The sequence below is a fragment of the Schistocerca nitens genome, chromosome 3, assembly GCF_023898315.1.
Source record: "Schistocerca nitens isolate TAMUIC-IGC-003100 chromosome 3, iqSchNite1.1, whole genome shotgun sequence".
NCBI classification, from domain to species: Eukaryota; Metazoa; Arthropoda; class Insecta; order Orthoptera; family Acrididae; genus Schistocerca; species Schistocerca nitens.
This window is the reverse complement of record NC_064616.1, coordinates 762,481,596-762,498,767: the sequence shown is the minus strand read 5'-3', so window position 1 is coordinate 762,498,767 and position 17,172 is coordinate 762,481,596. Positions and strand designations below refer to the sequence as shown.

Sequence of the window (17,172 nt, the reverse complement as noted above, 5' to 3'; positions counted from 1 at the left end):
TATATTTTAAGGCTTTGGACAATGCAGGAAGAATGTTGTTGGTCAGTAATCAGAGGGTGGTGTAGCAACATCAGTCATCAAAGCGAGTGCTGCTTGGAGAACAGGGTGTATTAAATGTGTGACCTCTGTGCTAGCTGTCTTCACATTGTTAAAGGCAATGTCTGGTTTGGTGGCCCATTGTAATTTCTCTTGGTTTCAGTGAATCTGCTAAGAAGTCTTTCAGTGGAGCAACCAGAAGTATATGGTTGCATATGAAGTGCCAGTACTAGTTAGCAAGGCTGAGAAACAGTAGCAACTTGTGAGCTGTTGAGGTTGCAGAAAGTTGTTAATGGCTTCCATTTCTACCTGTAGCAGTCAAATACTTGGGTGTTGATGTAATCCATCAGTTGAGCTTTGTGAACTACAAACACCTACTTTGATGAGCCAAAGTTGATTAATCTGTCAACACAATTGGATAAAATTGTTAGACGTATTGTTGAAGAATTCACTGAGCAAACTGATTGGTTGCCCATAGACTGTTTCATCTGTTGTAGCATTATGATCTTGATGATAGTGTGGAGACCAGGTAGGGCAGTGGGTAGCATTTCTGTCAAACTCTACAATTTGTGGCACCTTAGACACACTTTTAATTAGTGGTGTAAATGTTAGACTAAACCATTTGATGCTAACTGCTTAGCTGTATGTTCAAATCACGCTGGGGTCACAGAAATGTTGTATTTTGATTTAAATACCCTACTTGATCCAACATTAAAAGAACTCTCACAATGCTGAGCCAAACAAGGAACACACACAGACAACAACTTAATGACGTATAAGAATAAAGAAGCATCCAGAGATATACTTTGACTTTAGCTCACAATGAAATTAAAATAAACATTGTTAGTTCTCTGTTGTACCATCAGAAATACAGTTTTGTAATGTCACATACCCCTCCTGTAAGTAGCTGATGGAAGCAAACCAAGCGGGCACCATATAGATTTATGTGTTTGCAAAGTTTACGTGCCATATTTGGCAGCTTTCATTTTTATACGTGCATACTATAAAAATATGCAGTTCAATTTATTACTATTGTTAAATGAGGTTTCCTCAGTACTAAGGTTCTTTCTTCAACATCACAGTAGCTCAGAAAGTTTAACGTATTAGTGCACAAGTATTCAACACTGTCCCTTCAAGATGTTCTTCCATGTATTTCAATCGTGTGTATCCTCATCTTCTGCACCATGTCTTCTCATTATCAACTGTATATTTTGGAGCCAGGTAATCATAGGTCATCCTCTTCTCCTTCTTTCATTTTCTTCCTTTGTTCTTATATGTGACATACCACTGCATCCTTCTATCCAGCAAGTCACATGCACCTTGTTTCAGTTACGTTCTCTTAATGCTACATTGTTCCTTACTTTTTGTTCTGATCAAATTCTTGCTGATCTCCAAAAGTACCCACTGCTAATACTGTCAGTTTATTGACATATTTCTTGTTTGTTGTCCTTACAAGATTACATTCTATAATATCAACTTGAATATGATTCTTTTAGTTCTGTTAAACACAGTCATGCTTCATAAAAAGAGCTTAGGATCCCAGTGACCTTCTGACTATTAATAATTCCTTTATTAAATTCAACATTTAATTTTATCTCTTTTTTTTTTCTAAAGTAGATCCCAGGTAGCTAAAATTATTGATCTGCACTGCATCATAAATATCTCCAAAATGTATTGTTTTTTGTATGATTTGGTGTGCTAAAAGGTTGGGAATTGTAACATTGGTGGATAAAACTTGCACCTCTGTTACAAGTTAAAATAATTCAGCGATGGATTTATTATTGTGAGAAAAGTAATTTTTGGTGATGAAACTGTGAAGCTTTGAAAAACATAAAAAAGCTTCAGACAGAGATTAGGGAAACATTGGAATGTACTGGGCTGTAAATTTACTGAGCTGCTCTTAACAGCGTACCCATACCTGAGGTCTGGCCTACAAGTGAAGGAGGAAATTTCACCACAAATAGCTCTCTGAGAACACTTGCTATTAGTCAATGTCCATTACATGTTCTGATTTCTTCAGACTGCTACTGAATTATTGTGTCTTGTCTGTCTGGCTTTACTGGATCCAAGTTCAGTTTGTGAATTTTTATTTTTTTTATTTTTTTTTTATTTTTTTTTTTTTTTTTGCCCCTAGAGGGCGGGGGTCAACTGCCCTTACTAGATTCTCACTGTGTGCATTCTTAGGCTACAGCATCAGACTAGGCTGCCAACTCTCATGGTCACAGATCAATGCAATTCTGTGTCCACAACCCTTGGTTCTTGTTTCAACCCTAGGGTGATAATGATGATCTCTGTTAATAAGACATGGCAGAGAGTCTGTTATGTATACATAGTGGCAGTTCTCTGTAGTGTAGATACTCTGAAGGGGTACAATCCTTTCAGAATGTAATAGAAGTGCTACTTTCCTTGCCAACTGAAACATATTTACATTGTCAAAGACCTGCTGTTGTGTTGAAGGTAGTTTACCCCCCATTTGCGAATATAGACACTGAGAAACTGTTTTGGCCATAAAATAAAACAAATAAATTGTCCTTAGTGATACAATATCTGTTTTAATCTACATTGCTTTGAAAAATGCACAAGAGGTTGTAATTCATTTCTGTATTTAGCACTAATGATGTGAAAGAAAAGCCTAAATATTAAGCTTAAAGACAAGTGCTTTCAACAAAATTGGTTTTAGCTAAACAATGATTACAAGATTTGCAACTCTTTCATGGTGTTAGCTAAGTGCACTTACTACCAATAGCAGGAGATAAGTTACTTTCTGGTGCCTTAATATTAAATGTTAAATGGAATTGTTAAGCCTAAGCTTGAAATTGGGAAAGCATTACTGTTTTATTTGTGCTTATAACATACTAGTTGTTCCTGTCTCTGGTGACCTAGTGATCTAAAGGACATTAAACCCTTACCTGCCTTCATTTTGCTACTTTCTCACATTTTCATTTGCTCTGTAACTATGATTCTTTGTCCACCCAGTTATGGGCACAGTGATCCTGTCAGTTTCAATAGAGAACAAACCAATCAACAACAGTCCTGAGAAATTCAAACAGTAGCCAACTGAAAGTCTGTTTCATGGGCTTATTATACCTCTAGAGAACATAACTCAAATTCAGTGCTAGAGTCCATTTCTAAACCTGGAATTCTGTATATCTAGGCATTTATGGTCCAAGTTTGATCTTCATGAAGAAGAGGGATAATTAAATGAAAAGCCCAATACATTAAAATTATTCAGTACTGTTATGATTGATCTGTAGTAAATCTTGATTCTTCATGTGCTTTCCACAAATACTACCAAGATATTTGTTTCGTACTTCTGCTTTTAGTTAAAAATATGCAAGTATAAAACTAAACGAAACAGAATGCTGCATGTACTAAAAAAAAAAAAAGAAAAATACTTACTGCATGCTGCAAGTATTGGCCATCATTTTGACTATCACTGTGTTGGAAAACTGAATTAAAATGTATTTTTTAAAATTGTGTTAGAAAACATAAATAGGGAGAAATATACCAGGTACTTGTGAATCAGGTAAACAGGAACTGTTGGTATCGGACAAACTTAAATGTACAGTAGTTGATGATTATAATTTCAAGCTTTTGTATTTGGTGATTTCTTTGTCAGGAGCTAAAAGAAAGGTAAGACAAATAGAAATATGTAACAAAGCAATGGATTGAGTTGAATTGCTAACAGAGAGGTCTGGGTTACCTTAAGAAACTTTCACCCCCTTCATTTTCTGACATACAGTATCTTCACTCTCATTCCCTGCTTGCCCTGCTGCCCTTGACTGTCTGTCAGCATACCCTATTCCCTCCCCCCTCCCCCCATCCCCCCTCCCCCCCCCCTCTCTCTCTCTCTCTCTCTCTCTCTCTCTCTCTCTCTCTCTCTCTCTCTCTCTCTCTCTGTTCCCCAGGACCTCATCTCCACTCCCTCCCATCCCCAGGACCTATATTGGAAGCACAATATTTTACATTTCCACAATGTCAGAGCCAATTTCTGGGTATAACTAAGAAAATTTCCTTTAAAAGCTTGGATAAGGTGAATAGAATTTGTTAGATGATTAAATTATTTTATGATTTATGGCTAGGGTGTTGTGGGTAGCAGTTTCTTGGGTACTCTCTAAGAGTAAGGACTTTCAAAATTGAAATAGTAATTTATTTCATAATCTCTGAAGTAAACTCACCAATACTTTCCCAAAACAATTCACTGAAGGGAAGACAACCACACACATTTATTTCCAGTTGTAGTTTGAAGCCAAAATTTAATTTGATGTCTTTTTGTGTGTTACTCACTTTGCTTGTTTGAAAACTAGATATCATTGCATGCAGACCAAACTACTTCAGTCTTTATCTGTAATGGGTGTCATGCAGTTAATAACCTACAGTGAGCTATTTTAGGTTTGTTGTTATCTAATTAATTTAAAAATAGGTTTAATGTTGGTGGTCCTTGTTAAGTGCTTTGAAGTATGGCAAAGTTAATTGTATAAGGACCTACAGTGATATTTTACAGTCAAATTGAAGATTTTTTTTGTAGTAAGTGATTCATATTTTGTAGTACATGCTCCCCTCAGTGAAGACTGCCATTAATATTGAAACTAAAAAACCACATTTTCAGAGCCGATGTAAATTTTCGTAGTTTAGATTTTATATGCATATATTTTACTCCATTTTGTTTGATAGCTGCCCTTTTTGTGCAAATTATGCAATTTAGTAGATTAGGAATGCTTTATTGTCTGAAGTAAGAGTTTAATGCACTAAGATTTGTCAGTTAGAATGGGATTAACTTGGTTGTAAATCACAGCAGATAATATTACTATTCATGTGCTCACTATACTATGCTTAAGAGTACAAGGTGACACAGTCTATAATCTTTCTAGATGTTTTGAAGAGGCATCTCATTCTATTTTAACTGCCCTTAGATTCAGTTTAAATAGTTGTTACAAATAATCCTCTAATATCCCAAATTTTGCATAAACACAGCTGTCATGTCCCCGAAACTGCAATTTCACATTTAATTTCCTGAAACATGCATGAACTGTTCTAAAACTCTTCATTGTATTTAAAGTATGTCGTCATCCCAAAGATTAGGTGGTTTTTAGCATATGAGGTTAATGAATACTTTTTATTTTTGCTTTATGAGTATACTGCGTATTTACTGTGTGTGGCATTACTGCTTTGATGTTTGTGAGCCTGCTTGCACCCCCAGAGCATCGTGTTTGACTCACGCAGCCAAGAGCTTCTGTTGCATCTGATGGATTATGATGACTCTTCAGCGGATGAAAGTCTTGGCAGGTGAGAATCCAGCATATTTCACCTACCCACATTTCAGCATGATCTTTAATGAGGCAAATAAATATGTAATGTGTGACATAAAACTGGGTGTTTTCAAACACGTTGATCTGTGTTAACCAAATCTTCGTTCTCATATTTGCTGTAAATTTGGGACTGGGTTATAGTAACAAAGTAAAGACAGGAGCATCTCCATGGTCATACATGAAAGATGAATGAACTTAATTTTTTTTAGAGAAAGGCCTCATTCCACACATGGAATTAAAGAATTGAATGTAGAACTTGTCCAGGATGCAGGATCAGCATTGTGACAAGTGAGATTCCTGTATACAATTTTTATCTGAATAGTTAACCAGGTTGGTGCTTATTATGCTCATTTTTTTCATGATGGAGATTAGGATCTGTCAGTAACTAATGAATTTTGATGACAGGCATTCATTGTTTCAGAAATTGTATGTTAACTATATTATCTTATTTGTACTTTAAATAAGCCCAAAATAAAATTTTATTTGCAATTAGAGGATAATGTACAGTCTGATTGTAATCTGTTCTTGATAACACATGTGCAGCATTCTAAAATGATGAATGTATGGAAGATAGAAAGAATATTTTGTGCCCATCACAGTTGACTGTACACACACTGAACAATCTGAATGAAAAGTTAGTCAGTATATTAAGAATATTATGTGAAAAAGTTTCCATTTCAAATTAAGCTGCTGTTGATTATTTTTTAAAAAAAGCTTAATGATACCTTAAAATAATAATATCACAGCACCATCATTCATGGGTGAAAATATAAAAAGTGCAAGATCCTGTAATGTAACATATTGCAGATTGATTTCTTTTATAAAGTACACACTTGTACCACATTCTGTTACTAATGGTGACTGTATATTTGCTTATGAAAAGTTCCCAGATAAGTTGCAGTTGTGAACCAGATGTATTTGTGAGCCATCACTTGAGACTAAGGAAATGAATGGACTTTTGAATCTCAAGTAATGTGCTGAACATGCTTAAATGGGCACATAACTAAATTCACAGGGTGCAGATGGTGGCAGCAATTGTCATTAAAAAGTTTACCACTAGGATCCAGATACATTGCTATAGGATCTTACTACCTGCATGTGTTTGCTAAGTCAGAATTTTAACCATTCCTGAAAATAAAACAAAATTAGTTCTTTTGTGTGTGATTTCATTGGAGATGGCTAGACAAATTCATATCTTTTTAACTGAAGTTCTTCCTACATTATTTCAGAACACTTCCATGTAGCTGCGTGAGGTTCCCACTGACACCCAGTTTTGTGTGTTACTAACAATATGCACTGAGATTATTTCAGTGTACTATTTTTAATCATGTAAATGTGATATTATTTTTCTTATTTCTTTTGTTCAGACCCTGCAACAGTACCTCATCTCTTAATTACTTTTCCAAGACCAAACTTACAAGCAATGGCTGTTCCCATGTGGCCCCGTAACACAGGTACACGCTCTTGGCATCTGTAATTTCCTCCAAGAGCCCATGTAAATCAACATTTCACTCAGTATATCCTCCTTAGTCACATTCATGACTCATTTGTTACCTTCAAATTGGTAGCAGGATGCTAAAGTCATTAATAAATTGTGATCTTTCGCTTATTAAATGGACAGATGCAAAATCTCAAATACTCAAGTGCCATAAACTTATGTACTGTAACTATGGTTTTGCTCAGAGAAATTAATCAGCATCCAGTTCCACATAGTCCATAAAACTAATTTCACTGACAAAGAAATGTAATTCGTTTTCCCGTTTACAAAATAAATTTTGCTCCCAACATGGTCCAAACTAATAAATGGTTACTGGATACGCAAGTTTCAGCAATCAGATCACTATGATTGTGTACAGTACCACTCTGTTTGGCTACTATTATGTGAATTATTATTACTCACATATTTTGCAAACATTGAGATAGTAGTTGTTGACAACATATCAATTGAAGTTAATAGAATCAGAAATTCCTCCATCATCCTCATTGTGGGCTGTTACTAGCTATAGTTCCCAAAGAATTTGCCACAGATAACAAGGTCACTTTGATTACAATTGATCTGTATGTTCCCTGACACTCTATCTGCTGCACATTAGATATTGTCTCGGGAACAGCTATTCCGCCGCCTTTTATTACTTACAGTAACAGGTTGTCCTGTGTACCATCTCATGATCATAGCACGGCCTTCCAGTCCCACTAAAGTAAAAATTTTCTGCTCACAATAGCTGTTACTAAATTAAAAGAATAATGGTCCTCATTATTCTTTCTTTTTTTCTTGCAATTTTTTTTTTTTTTTTTTTTTTTTTTCTGAGACCATTGTGTCCCTTCCTCCCAATTATGTATACACTTCTACAATGCTCCTTTATGGTAAGTTGTTTGCTGCAGCTGTAGGGGTCAGTCTCTCTCTCTCTCTCTCTCTCTCTCTCTCTCTCTCTCTCTCTCTCCTGTTCCACAACACAGTATGTTTTAATAAGATTACTAGAAATAATGTAGAATTAGCATTGCATACTTTTTAACCATTTAATTATCACAATAGGTCACATTATTATATGTCAAGTGTGATAATGCAGTTGTACTAATTATGACTTATTTATTGAGAAATGTGGTATCTGAGAAAAGTTTGTCTTTAAAAAGATCCTCCTGTTGTTGTTATTTTCATACATTTCCACTCAAAGTAGCACTTCAGGAAGTCTTTAGACATAGCAATGTTTATTAGTACTTGTATTATCACCATCATTTAATGAGTGAAAGCTGCACATAAATAAGCATGCTTATGAAGTTATATTTATGAAGATAACTACAAGTGCATTTCAGATTGACCATCAGACAGTATTTTGTACATTGTTATTCATGGAAATGAGCCTTTTGAAATGTACAAATTAGGATCATGAAATGTACTCATCTGAACATCTATTCAGAAAAAAATTAATTTTCTGGATTTCAGAGGCACACAGCAATGTTATACCCGTCAAAAATCAGTTACTGGTGAAGTCAAAGCTGTACTGCATATTAAATGTTCATATAGTTCCTTGGCTGTGAATGTCGGATGTTCTGGATAACATCCTTATAAGGGACTGTAAGTTCGTTCTGTATTTATTTCACAGTTCATTGTTGGGGTGGCTACTACATCTCCAACAAAGCGAATTATCACACTCACTTTCAGCTGGAGAACCACTACTTTCTCCTGCTGCTATTTAGTTTTAAATGCACACAGTGACATATCAAACAATATGAACTGAGTAAAGTACAGTGATCACAACACTGGATACGTATTCAGCAGAAACAGTTCCATATTCTCATTTGAGTACCATGATTTAAATGGCAAGATTTTCCTGTCTTCAATGTTGGCAGCAGTCTGTAACATTCCTAACTTCTAACAGACAGTGTTAAATAATGCTTAGTGCATGTTTGTAGGTGTTGTTCAGTAAGGTTTTTGTCATATATAGCTTCAGTTTATTAAATCATAAAATGAAGTGTTTAACTAAAAAAGAAAAAAACTATGTTACCACATATAGATTAGTGTCTGCACATCTGATTGTAGCTAGTAATTGGAAGTGACTATGTGTAGTAACCATAGATCTCCTTTTTAGTGAGGTGGATCGAGGTTTTCACATGTCTAACTGGTACATCTGATGATTTTTCTTAGCACTTTGTGAGTGTCAGTGCTTGTGGCTAGTTTTGTATTTGTGGTAATCTAGTTGTACAACATCCAATTTTTCATATCTCAACTATTTCTATGTCTAGAATTTGTCGGATTGTTGTAATGTGCTCTATGTTAAGAAACCTGAAGTGACAGGTGAAAATTCATAGACTCAGGAGCTTATCTTTCACTGCATCTTGTCTCTACAGAATCGTGCAGCCCACACTAAATTGCACATATGAGCCTTTGGTTCAGCTGTTAAATTTTAAGGGGATGGTTCCTTCTGTGAAGTCATGGCCAATTTCCTGCTCCATCCTTGTCCAATGTGAGCTTGTGCCTTGTTTCTAATGACCTCAACAGCAATGGGACCTTACACCCAAAACTACATTCCTTTCTTTTTGTTAAATTTGATTACCACAACACTGTTATCACAGGTGGTAACCTATCAGATATTTAGTAAGTACAGTTTCACAGATAACACCTAAGAAGCCTACAGGTGCAGTTCTATGTGACATCATACATACCCTTTGATAACAGATTGACAGTTATTACCTAGTTTTATAAGGTGTATTCAAAAAGAAATGATCCAGAGGCATAATTACAGAAACCAGTACCTGTATGTTAGTAGTATTGACCCTGGCTGTTGAGACACTTGTCCCACTGTGACACAAGGCCGTGAATGGCTGTCTCATAAAATTCCTGGGGGTGCAATGTTAACCAGTTCCGCATGTACAGCTGGACATCGTCGTCCGACATGAAACACATCACCCGACGTGAATCATTTGCCCCTCAGAGCCTTTTTAAGGGGACCAAGGTGGCCCCCTTCTGATTCACTTCCTGCAGCACAGGTCAACAGTGAATGCCCAGCGTTACTTGCTAACCTTGACCACCCTTCGCCAAGTGAACAAATTGAAACTACCAGGCAATCTCACCTGTGGGGTCATTCTGCTCCACAACAATGCAAAGCCTCATACGGCCAACACAGTGGCAGCACTCCTGCAGAAATATAAATGGGAGGTTCTCAGCCACCCTCCATTCAGTCCGGACCTCTCTCCCTGTGATTACGTCATTATTGGACCCCTTAAAAAGGCTCTGAGCAGCACATGATTCACCTCGGATGACAACGTCCAGCTGTACTTGTGGAACGGGTTAACATCACAGCCCTGAGAATTTTATGAGACAGCCTTTCACAGCCTTGTGTCTCAGTGGGACAAGTGTCTCAACAGCCAGGGTCAATACTCCTAACGTACACCTTATATATTGTTAGTTCCAGTTTCATTTGTAGATGATATGTACACCTCAGAAGTTATTTTTGCAGCTTATACAAAGTGTGGAAATTTTGTAAATTTATATTGATTAAAACATTGTAAAACAACATGGTATAGAAACCTAATATCAATATCAGCTATTTGAACACATGTAAAAATTATAGGTAAGTTTTAAAATTAAATTATTGTAAACGTGGAGGGTACCGTATAGAATTAAACTATTATTACAACTGTGGTGCAGCAAAACTAAAGAATGCCTTCAGTATTTATTTATCTTGTACTCTTGTAGCGTCTGACAACTGTTTACAGAAGCAGCATGCGCTCAATAAACTGGGTGCTGTGTGTGTTCTTTTCCTGCAGCGTAATATTTCTTATATGCTCATAAAGTTATATTGGTTAGAAATGGGATAGATAGTGTCTGAGTGTAGTGGAAAGCAAGAGAGAGCAAAGGAAATTTTAAGAGTAAAATACTGTAGTAGAAGAAGATAATGAAATAGGTTTAATTGGCAACTTATGTGTGATTTTAAAGTATAAAAAGAAATTAAAAGCTAAGTTTTCCATGAAGTAGCTCTATAAATGTAAAAGGTGCTGTGTGACAGTATTGCTAAGAAATTAACTTCTGTGATATACGATGTGCAAACTGGTTTGTTACAAGTTAGCATTAGAGCATGATCAGCTTCAGTGGTTTTTTACTTCCCACTAATTTTCTTTTGTCATTCATCTTTCCAACTACTTTCTCTCCAATATTGCATGTGATTGTGTATCTTACAACAGTCTGTTTTTCTACTTTGTGTGCTATTTCACCCAGAGAATGGTGCTTCTTGTTGTTCAGGTGGTCCAGTTCTTTTCACAGTCTGCAGTGGAACTTTCTTTTGTTTTAACTGCAGTGCCTTTTATATCTTTGGCACTTTCCAGCAAATAATACTAACATCTTTGTTCTGTTCACTAACATAGTTGGGGACACACATGTGACTGTGTTGCATAAAGCTGCTCTCAGAAGATGTAACAGCTTAAAATTGATGTTGTCTTTACATGAATGTCTTTCATTATGGCGTATAGAAATAACCATTAAATAAATGTAATTCTTGTCCAATTTTAGAAGTGTAAGTTTTGATTTCTTGGACTTTGTTCTTTTTGTAATGTTGTTACTGAATGGAATGTTATGGTATATGCATTGTAGATAGTGAGTGATATTTATGCAGATCTGTAAAAGTTAGATTGCATTAGGCTACTGCATATAGCTGTGATTTGTATTGATTATGTAAAAAGATATTGTTAATAAGGAAAAAATGAAATCATAAATTATGTGACTGCACAATAATTATTGATTTTATGCATTATTACAGTTGCTTCATATATTTATTCTTTAATTTTTGTTCATATTTTTATAATTGTTGCCATTTCAGTTGACAATAGATATAGTCCATTGACTTTTGAAATGTGTTGGGTGTTATCTATTTAACACTTCAACCATTTTCAGATTTATAAAAGTGTATTTTGCATATATTGTACTGTCATCTCTCCTGCAGTAAATATCTAGTAACATTCAAAAAGGGCTTTTTCTGTTTACTGTACGCTTAAGCATGCAAGGTGAACTTAAATCTCCCTCTCCCTGTGTGTGTGTGTGTGTGTGTGTGGGGGGGGGGGGGGGGGGGGAAGGTGCACACACGCATATGCATGTGCTGTTAATATGACTACTAGAGTGTACTAGGCTCATTCATAATTGATAAAAGATGCTAAATTTACTATTGATACTGTGTGATGTTTTAAAAAAAAAAGTGAAACATAGCTCCACTAGGAAAGGTCCTCTTTCAGGTGGAAATATGTCCTTGCATTCCTCTGAACTAAAAGACAACTTATTGCGTCAGTTGTGAGGGGATATGACAGACAGTTTAATGTGAAGTAAAAACAACTTTGCCTTTGAACATGCGAGTTGAAAATCAGTTTAATGGGCCGAAAAATGTTTGACTCTGACTTCAAAAATTTTGATTAGGACACTCTCACTATGTTTGAGATATCACCCAATGCTATGCATAGCCTCCAAAATATATTGATGCAACCAAAACTATTTAAAGGATTTATACCATATTTTTCATGCACTTGTGTTGCTCTGTTAACTCATAGAAATAACCAGGCCTATAGTTTTAGTATTTAGCCAACTTGGTATTATCATATTTGATACCTTTTCTTTATTTTGTTTTGTAAAGAACTAAGGGTTATTATAATCAAGAAGACGAAAAATGTAATCATCCCATCACCATCACTACTTTATATGCAAATTAATATTTCCAAAATTATACTTGCAGTTGTTAATAATTTCATATCTGTATTGAGTCAGTACAATCAGTATCCAAACTCCAAATTTTCTGTTGCTTCCAAAACACTGCTTGGATTTTAATTGTGTTATATTGCATCATTATGCAAAATATCATGTTGCCCATGGCACCTATATTTTTTTACAACATGGGCTTTATTCGTTTGAATTTGCTTGGTGCAGATGAAGTAGTAAACTGCACGAGAAGAATATTGCAGGTGTAATATCTTAACTTTACAATGATTTGTTACAACCATGTTTGAACTGGGAGGCATATATATTTGAGAACAACTTCTCTTAAATCTGTGTAGTGTATATACAGCATACATTATGAATGACAAGTTAAACCAGTTTTAACTTGTAACATATATTCACATATTATGTATTTTACAAAAGATTAACCTAAACCTAACTGTATGAACATACAATAATATCGTGACAAACATTCAGTGTGGTGCTAGGATTAGTAACTTGATCTAAATGTAGAAGAAAATTAAGAGAAGTTTTCCTTCATGTAAAAAGTTCAATGTTAAGAATCGCCATTAAGTTTCAATGCACATTGCACTATAAGATCTGGAACAATACCATATTTACTCGAATCTAAGCCGCACTTTTTTTCCGGTTTCTGTAATCCAAAAAACCGCCTGCGGCTTAGAATCGAGTGCAAAGCAAGCGGAAGTTCTTAAAAATGTCGGTGGGTGCCGCCACAACTTAGTTCTGCCGTCGAATATATGTAGCGCTACACAGGCATGCTTTGTAGGCACAAAAATAAATACTGGCGCCAAAACCTCTGCGTCAGTAAATAAATTTTTAAAAAAAGTGGAAGACAAGCTTTTTTTCTCCGCGCCGAATTTCGACCACTGCATTTTAATACATTATCCAACGAAGTAAATACAAATTCCGTATTGTTCATCTTCGAATGTAGCAGCATTTCAATGTACTACGAAAACCCGACTGGCAAGAATCTTTAGGATGTTTGTCAATATGGCCAACTCAACGTTCTGATTTTTTTCTTATCCGTGAGAAGAAATGGTTGCTAATAGGAACTTTTGTAAATTGTGAATCACATGCAGTATTCTCGTCACCATAAGAATAATACGAATATAAACATCTTGCCATGTATTGTTTCGTGTTTGCTGCTATCTCGTTTAAATCCTGTCTGCGTAATAAACCACAAAACTAGAGTGAGACAACAGCAAACACGGAAGAATATACATATCATGTCATGTTTATATTCGTATTATTCTTATGCTAAACAGTGATACAGTCAGAAATGAAGCGAGGCAATTGACTAGATTTTTAAATCCAAGATGACTAATTTCTGTGCAGAATGTAATGTACTAAAGAGGCGCCTGCAAAGATTTTCAAATGGAGAAAAATTTTCGCTAAACTCTCGTTCAGAACATCTTCTATCGTACGCATTCTATTATTTGGTTCTTGTTGATCATTATCAAAGAAAGCAGCAGTGTAAGTAACAACAAGTAGCAGTCTCTTGCCATTGTTTCGCTAATAAGACGATTCCTCTCTCTCTCTCTCTCTCTCTCTCTCTCTCTCTTTTTTGTAAGTGGCGGTAGCGCGCACAAAAGCAAGCCATGCCGCGATTGGCGACAGGCCGTAAACATGCAGTATCAGAGTACGACAAACAATGCATGACACAGTACAGTAATGCATTTTCAGCGTAGAGTGACGTAAACACCTATAACAAAGAAAACTGCGCTTATCAGATCAAAGGAAAATAAGCAATCAATTCAAACCAGACGAAGCACGTGAAAAAGGAAGGGTACCCGTATAAATACGGACGGAGCGCCTGACGCATAGCAATGGCTACCTGGTAAAGCTTAACTGCTAAACTTACGACTCGAACCAAACTACTGTAGCTGTATCGTCATTCATTCTACCTAAATTGTCTCATATTACTGTGGACCAACTTTGTTTCGATTTGGAGATGCGGCCTAAAACTTTTCTCTCCCCTTGAATTTCGAGTCTCAAATTTCAGGTGCGGCTTAGATTCGGGAAATTTTTTTTCCTTGATTTCGAGTCTCATTTTTCAGGTGCGGCTTAGATTCGAGTGCGGCTTAGACTCGAGTAAATATGGTAGTCAAAATTTTCTCTTTTTCTATGTTGAAGTTATGTTAAGCATTAGGCAAGTGAAGAATACCATTTTTGTTTTAGTGGTGGTGGTTGTCGGGATGTTTAAGGGGGACTAAACAGCGAAGGTCATCAGTCCCCCGTTTTAGTGGGATACTAACTAAGTGTTACGAAAACAAGCAAAGATAATCTTTTGTCATTATTCCTGAAAGAAAGAAAGAAAGGGAGGGGTGGTCAAAAAGTTTCTAGCAGGATAGTTACCATAATGAGATTTTCACTCTGTAGCGGAGTGTGCACTGATATGAAACTTCCTGGCAGATTAAAACTGTGTGCCCAACCGAGACTCGAACTCGGGACCTTTGCCTTTCGCGGGCAAGTGCTCTACCATCTGAGCTACTGAAGCTGTGGCTAAGCCATGTCTCCGCAGTATCCTTTCTTTCAGGAGTGCTAGTTCTGCAAAGTTCGTAGGAGAGCTTCTGTAAAGTTTGGAAGGTAGGAGATGAGATACTGGCGGAAGTAAAGCTGTGAGGACCGGGTGTGAGTCGTGCTTCGGTAGCTCAGATGGTAGAGCACTTGCCCGCAAAAGGCAAAGGTCCCGAGTTCGAGTCTCGGTCGGGCACACAGTTTTAATCTGCCAGGGTTTCAGTTACCATAATGTCTCATACAAACAGCACCACCTACTTTTATGGTGCCCCTTTGTGGGTATGCAAGTCAAATTTCATGGCTCCAGCTTTGTTAGTTTTACTGCTAGGATGTGTTGTACACCATAGTGTAAGCAAAATGCCGAATATCAAGGGAATCGAGAACTGTGCTGCGATTGAATGCCTTCATTTTAAGGGAATGACGCTGAAGGAAATTGCGGAGAACATGCGGAATGCACTTAAGGACAGTGCTCCGTCTCGTGCAACAGGGAAAAACTGGGTGTCTGACTTCAAACGTGGAAGAACGAGTGTGGAAGATGTGCTAAGGAGTGGAAGGCCTGTCATTGTTGCCACTGATGAAACAGTGACTGTAATCCACGATACGATTGTGCAGGATCATCAAACAACGTTGCAGCACATTGAAAGCACATTTGGAATCTCCCATGGGTGTCCTCATGACATTGTTGTGGATATTTTGGGAATGTGTAAAGTTTCATCTCGGTGGGTCTCAAAAGACTTGAATGAAGATCAGAGACAAGGGTGTCTACAGTGTTGTGAAGAAATTGTCCGTCAATTTGAAGTGGATGAAGATGGTTTTGTTGAAAGTTACGTAAGACTGGACAAAATGTGGGTTCACCACTTCGATCCTGAGACAAAACAACAGTCACAACAATGGAAACATCTTTCATCCCCTACCCCCAAAAAACTTTCCAGGTGCAAATATCATCTGGTAAGGTGATGGCATTGGTCTTCTGGGATGCAGAAATGGTAACTATCAGTGCATCATACTATTGCACCTTCCTGCACCGTTTGAGAGAAGAGATAAAGAAAAAAGGCGCAGAAAATTGGCACATGGAGTTCTTTCGCATCAGGACAGTGTATTGGTGCACAAAGCCCTCGCAATACTGGAAACCACATGACTGCAGGTTTGAATTGCTACATGATCTGCTGTATTCTCCAGATTTGGCTCCATCAGACTTTTTTCTTTTCCCAAAGCTAAAAGAGAAAAAGATCTCAAAGGATGACGATTTGACAATGATGATGCAGTGATTGATGCTGTGAACACTTGGTTGGACTTGAAATCGAAGACCTGCAGAAGTTATCCGAGCATGCCCGCAAGTGTATTAGTGCACACAGTTATTATATTGAAAAATAAATTGGTCTTACGAAATTTCTGTCATTCTTTATTTGTTAGGCTAGAAATTTTTCGACCTCCCCTCGTATGTAATTGAATTTGCTGTTGTTTTAACTGTAAGGTATCACTTTTTCAACATATATGAATCAGACTTCTCAAAATGTGTAGTAAGAAATAAGTAGCTCTACTATAACAACAGTTATGTTCCAGAGTCATAAGGGACACAGCCATTATCACCCACATTTGTCTAAACTATCATTAATGACACATTTATTTGCTTTCCCAAACAAGAAAACTCTGCGCTGTTTCTTTAGCTTTTTTTTTTCCACTGACATAGAAGCCACAACGACATTATGGTCGCTAATACCTTCTTCTAGATTAACTTCCTCAAAAAGATCAGGTCTGTTTGTCTCCCAGATGTCTAATACATTCCCATCTCGAGTTGGTTTTCTAACCAATTGCTCAAGGTTGTATGTTGAGAGCACTCCTAGAATAACTTCACACGAGCCTTTGCTTCTGCCCCCTATGATAAACGTGTAATTTTCCCAGTCAATGGGTGCCAGATTACTCAAGTAGTTATGGTATACATGCATGAGATAGGTATGCACCTGCGTCTTTCAAGAGGTATGACCCATGGTGCAAGAGGTTGTGAGGAACATGTGGGTGAAAAGACTATTTTTTAACTGATAGGGGAGTGTATGTGATTACCTCTGTGGAATCATGTCGTTAAAGGGAAGGGAAAAA

At 36.7% G+C, this 17,172-nt stretch overlaps 1 protein-coding gene across 3 annotated transcripts in view; it reads left to right on the top strand.

Annotated features, from left to right (window-relative positions):
* Positions 1-17,172, top strand: part of LOC126248759 (extended synaptotagmin-2-B) — a 163,675-nt gene that overhangs the window by 69,118 nt on the left and 77,385 nt on the right. Inside the window, exon 9 of one of the 3 annotated variants that reach the window (XM_049950111.1) lies at positions 5,237-5,322. The exons of the other annotated variants lie outside the window; for them this stretch is intronic. Coding sequence (XP_049806068.1) covers positions 5,237-5,322 — 86 coding nt within the window. The remainder of the gene's footprint in view (positions 1-5,236; positions 5,323-17,172) is intronic. 3 annotated transcript variants of the gene reach the window in all.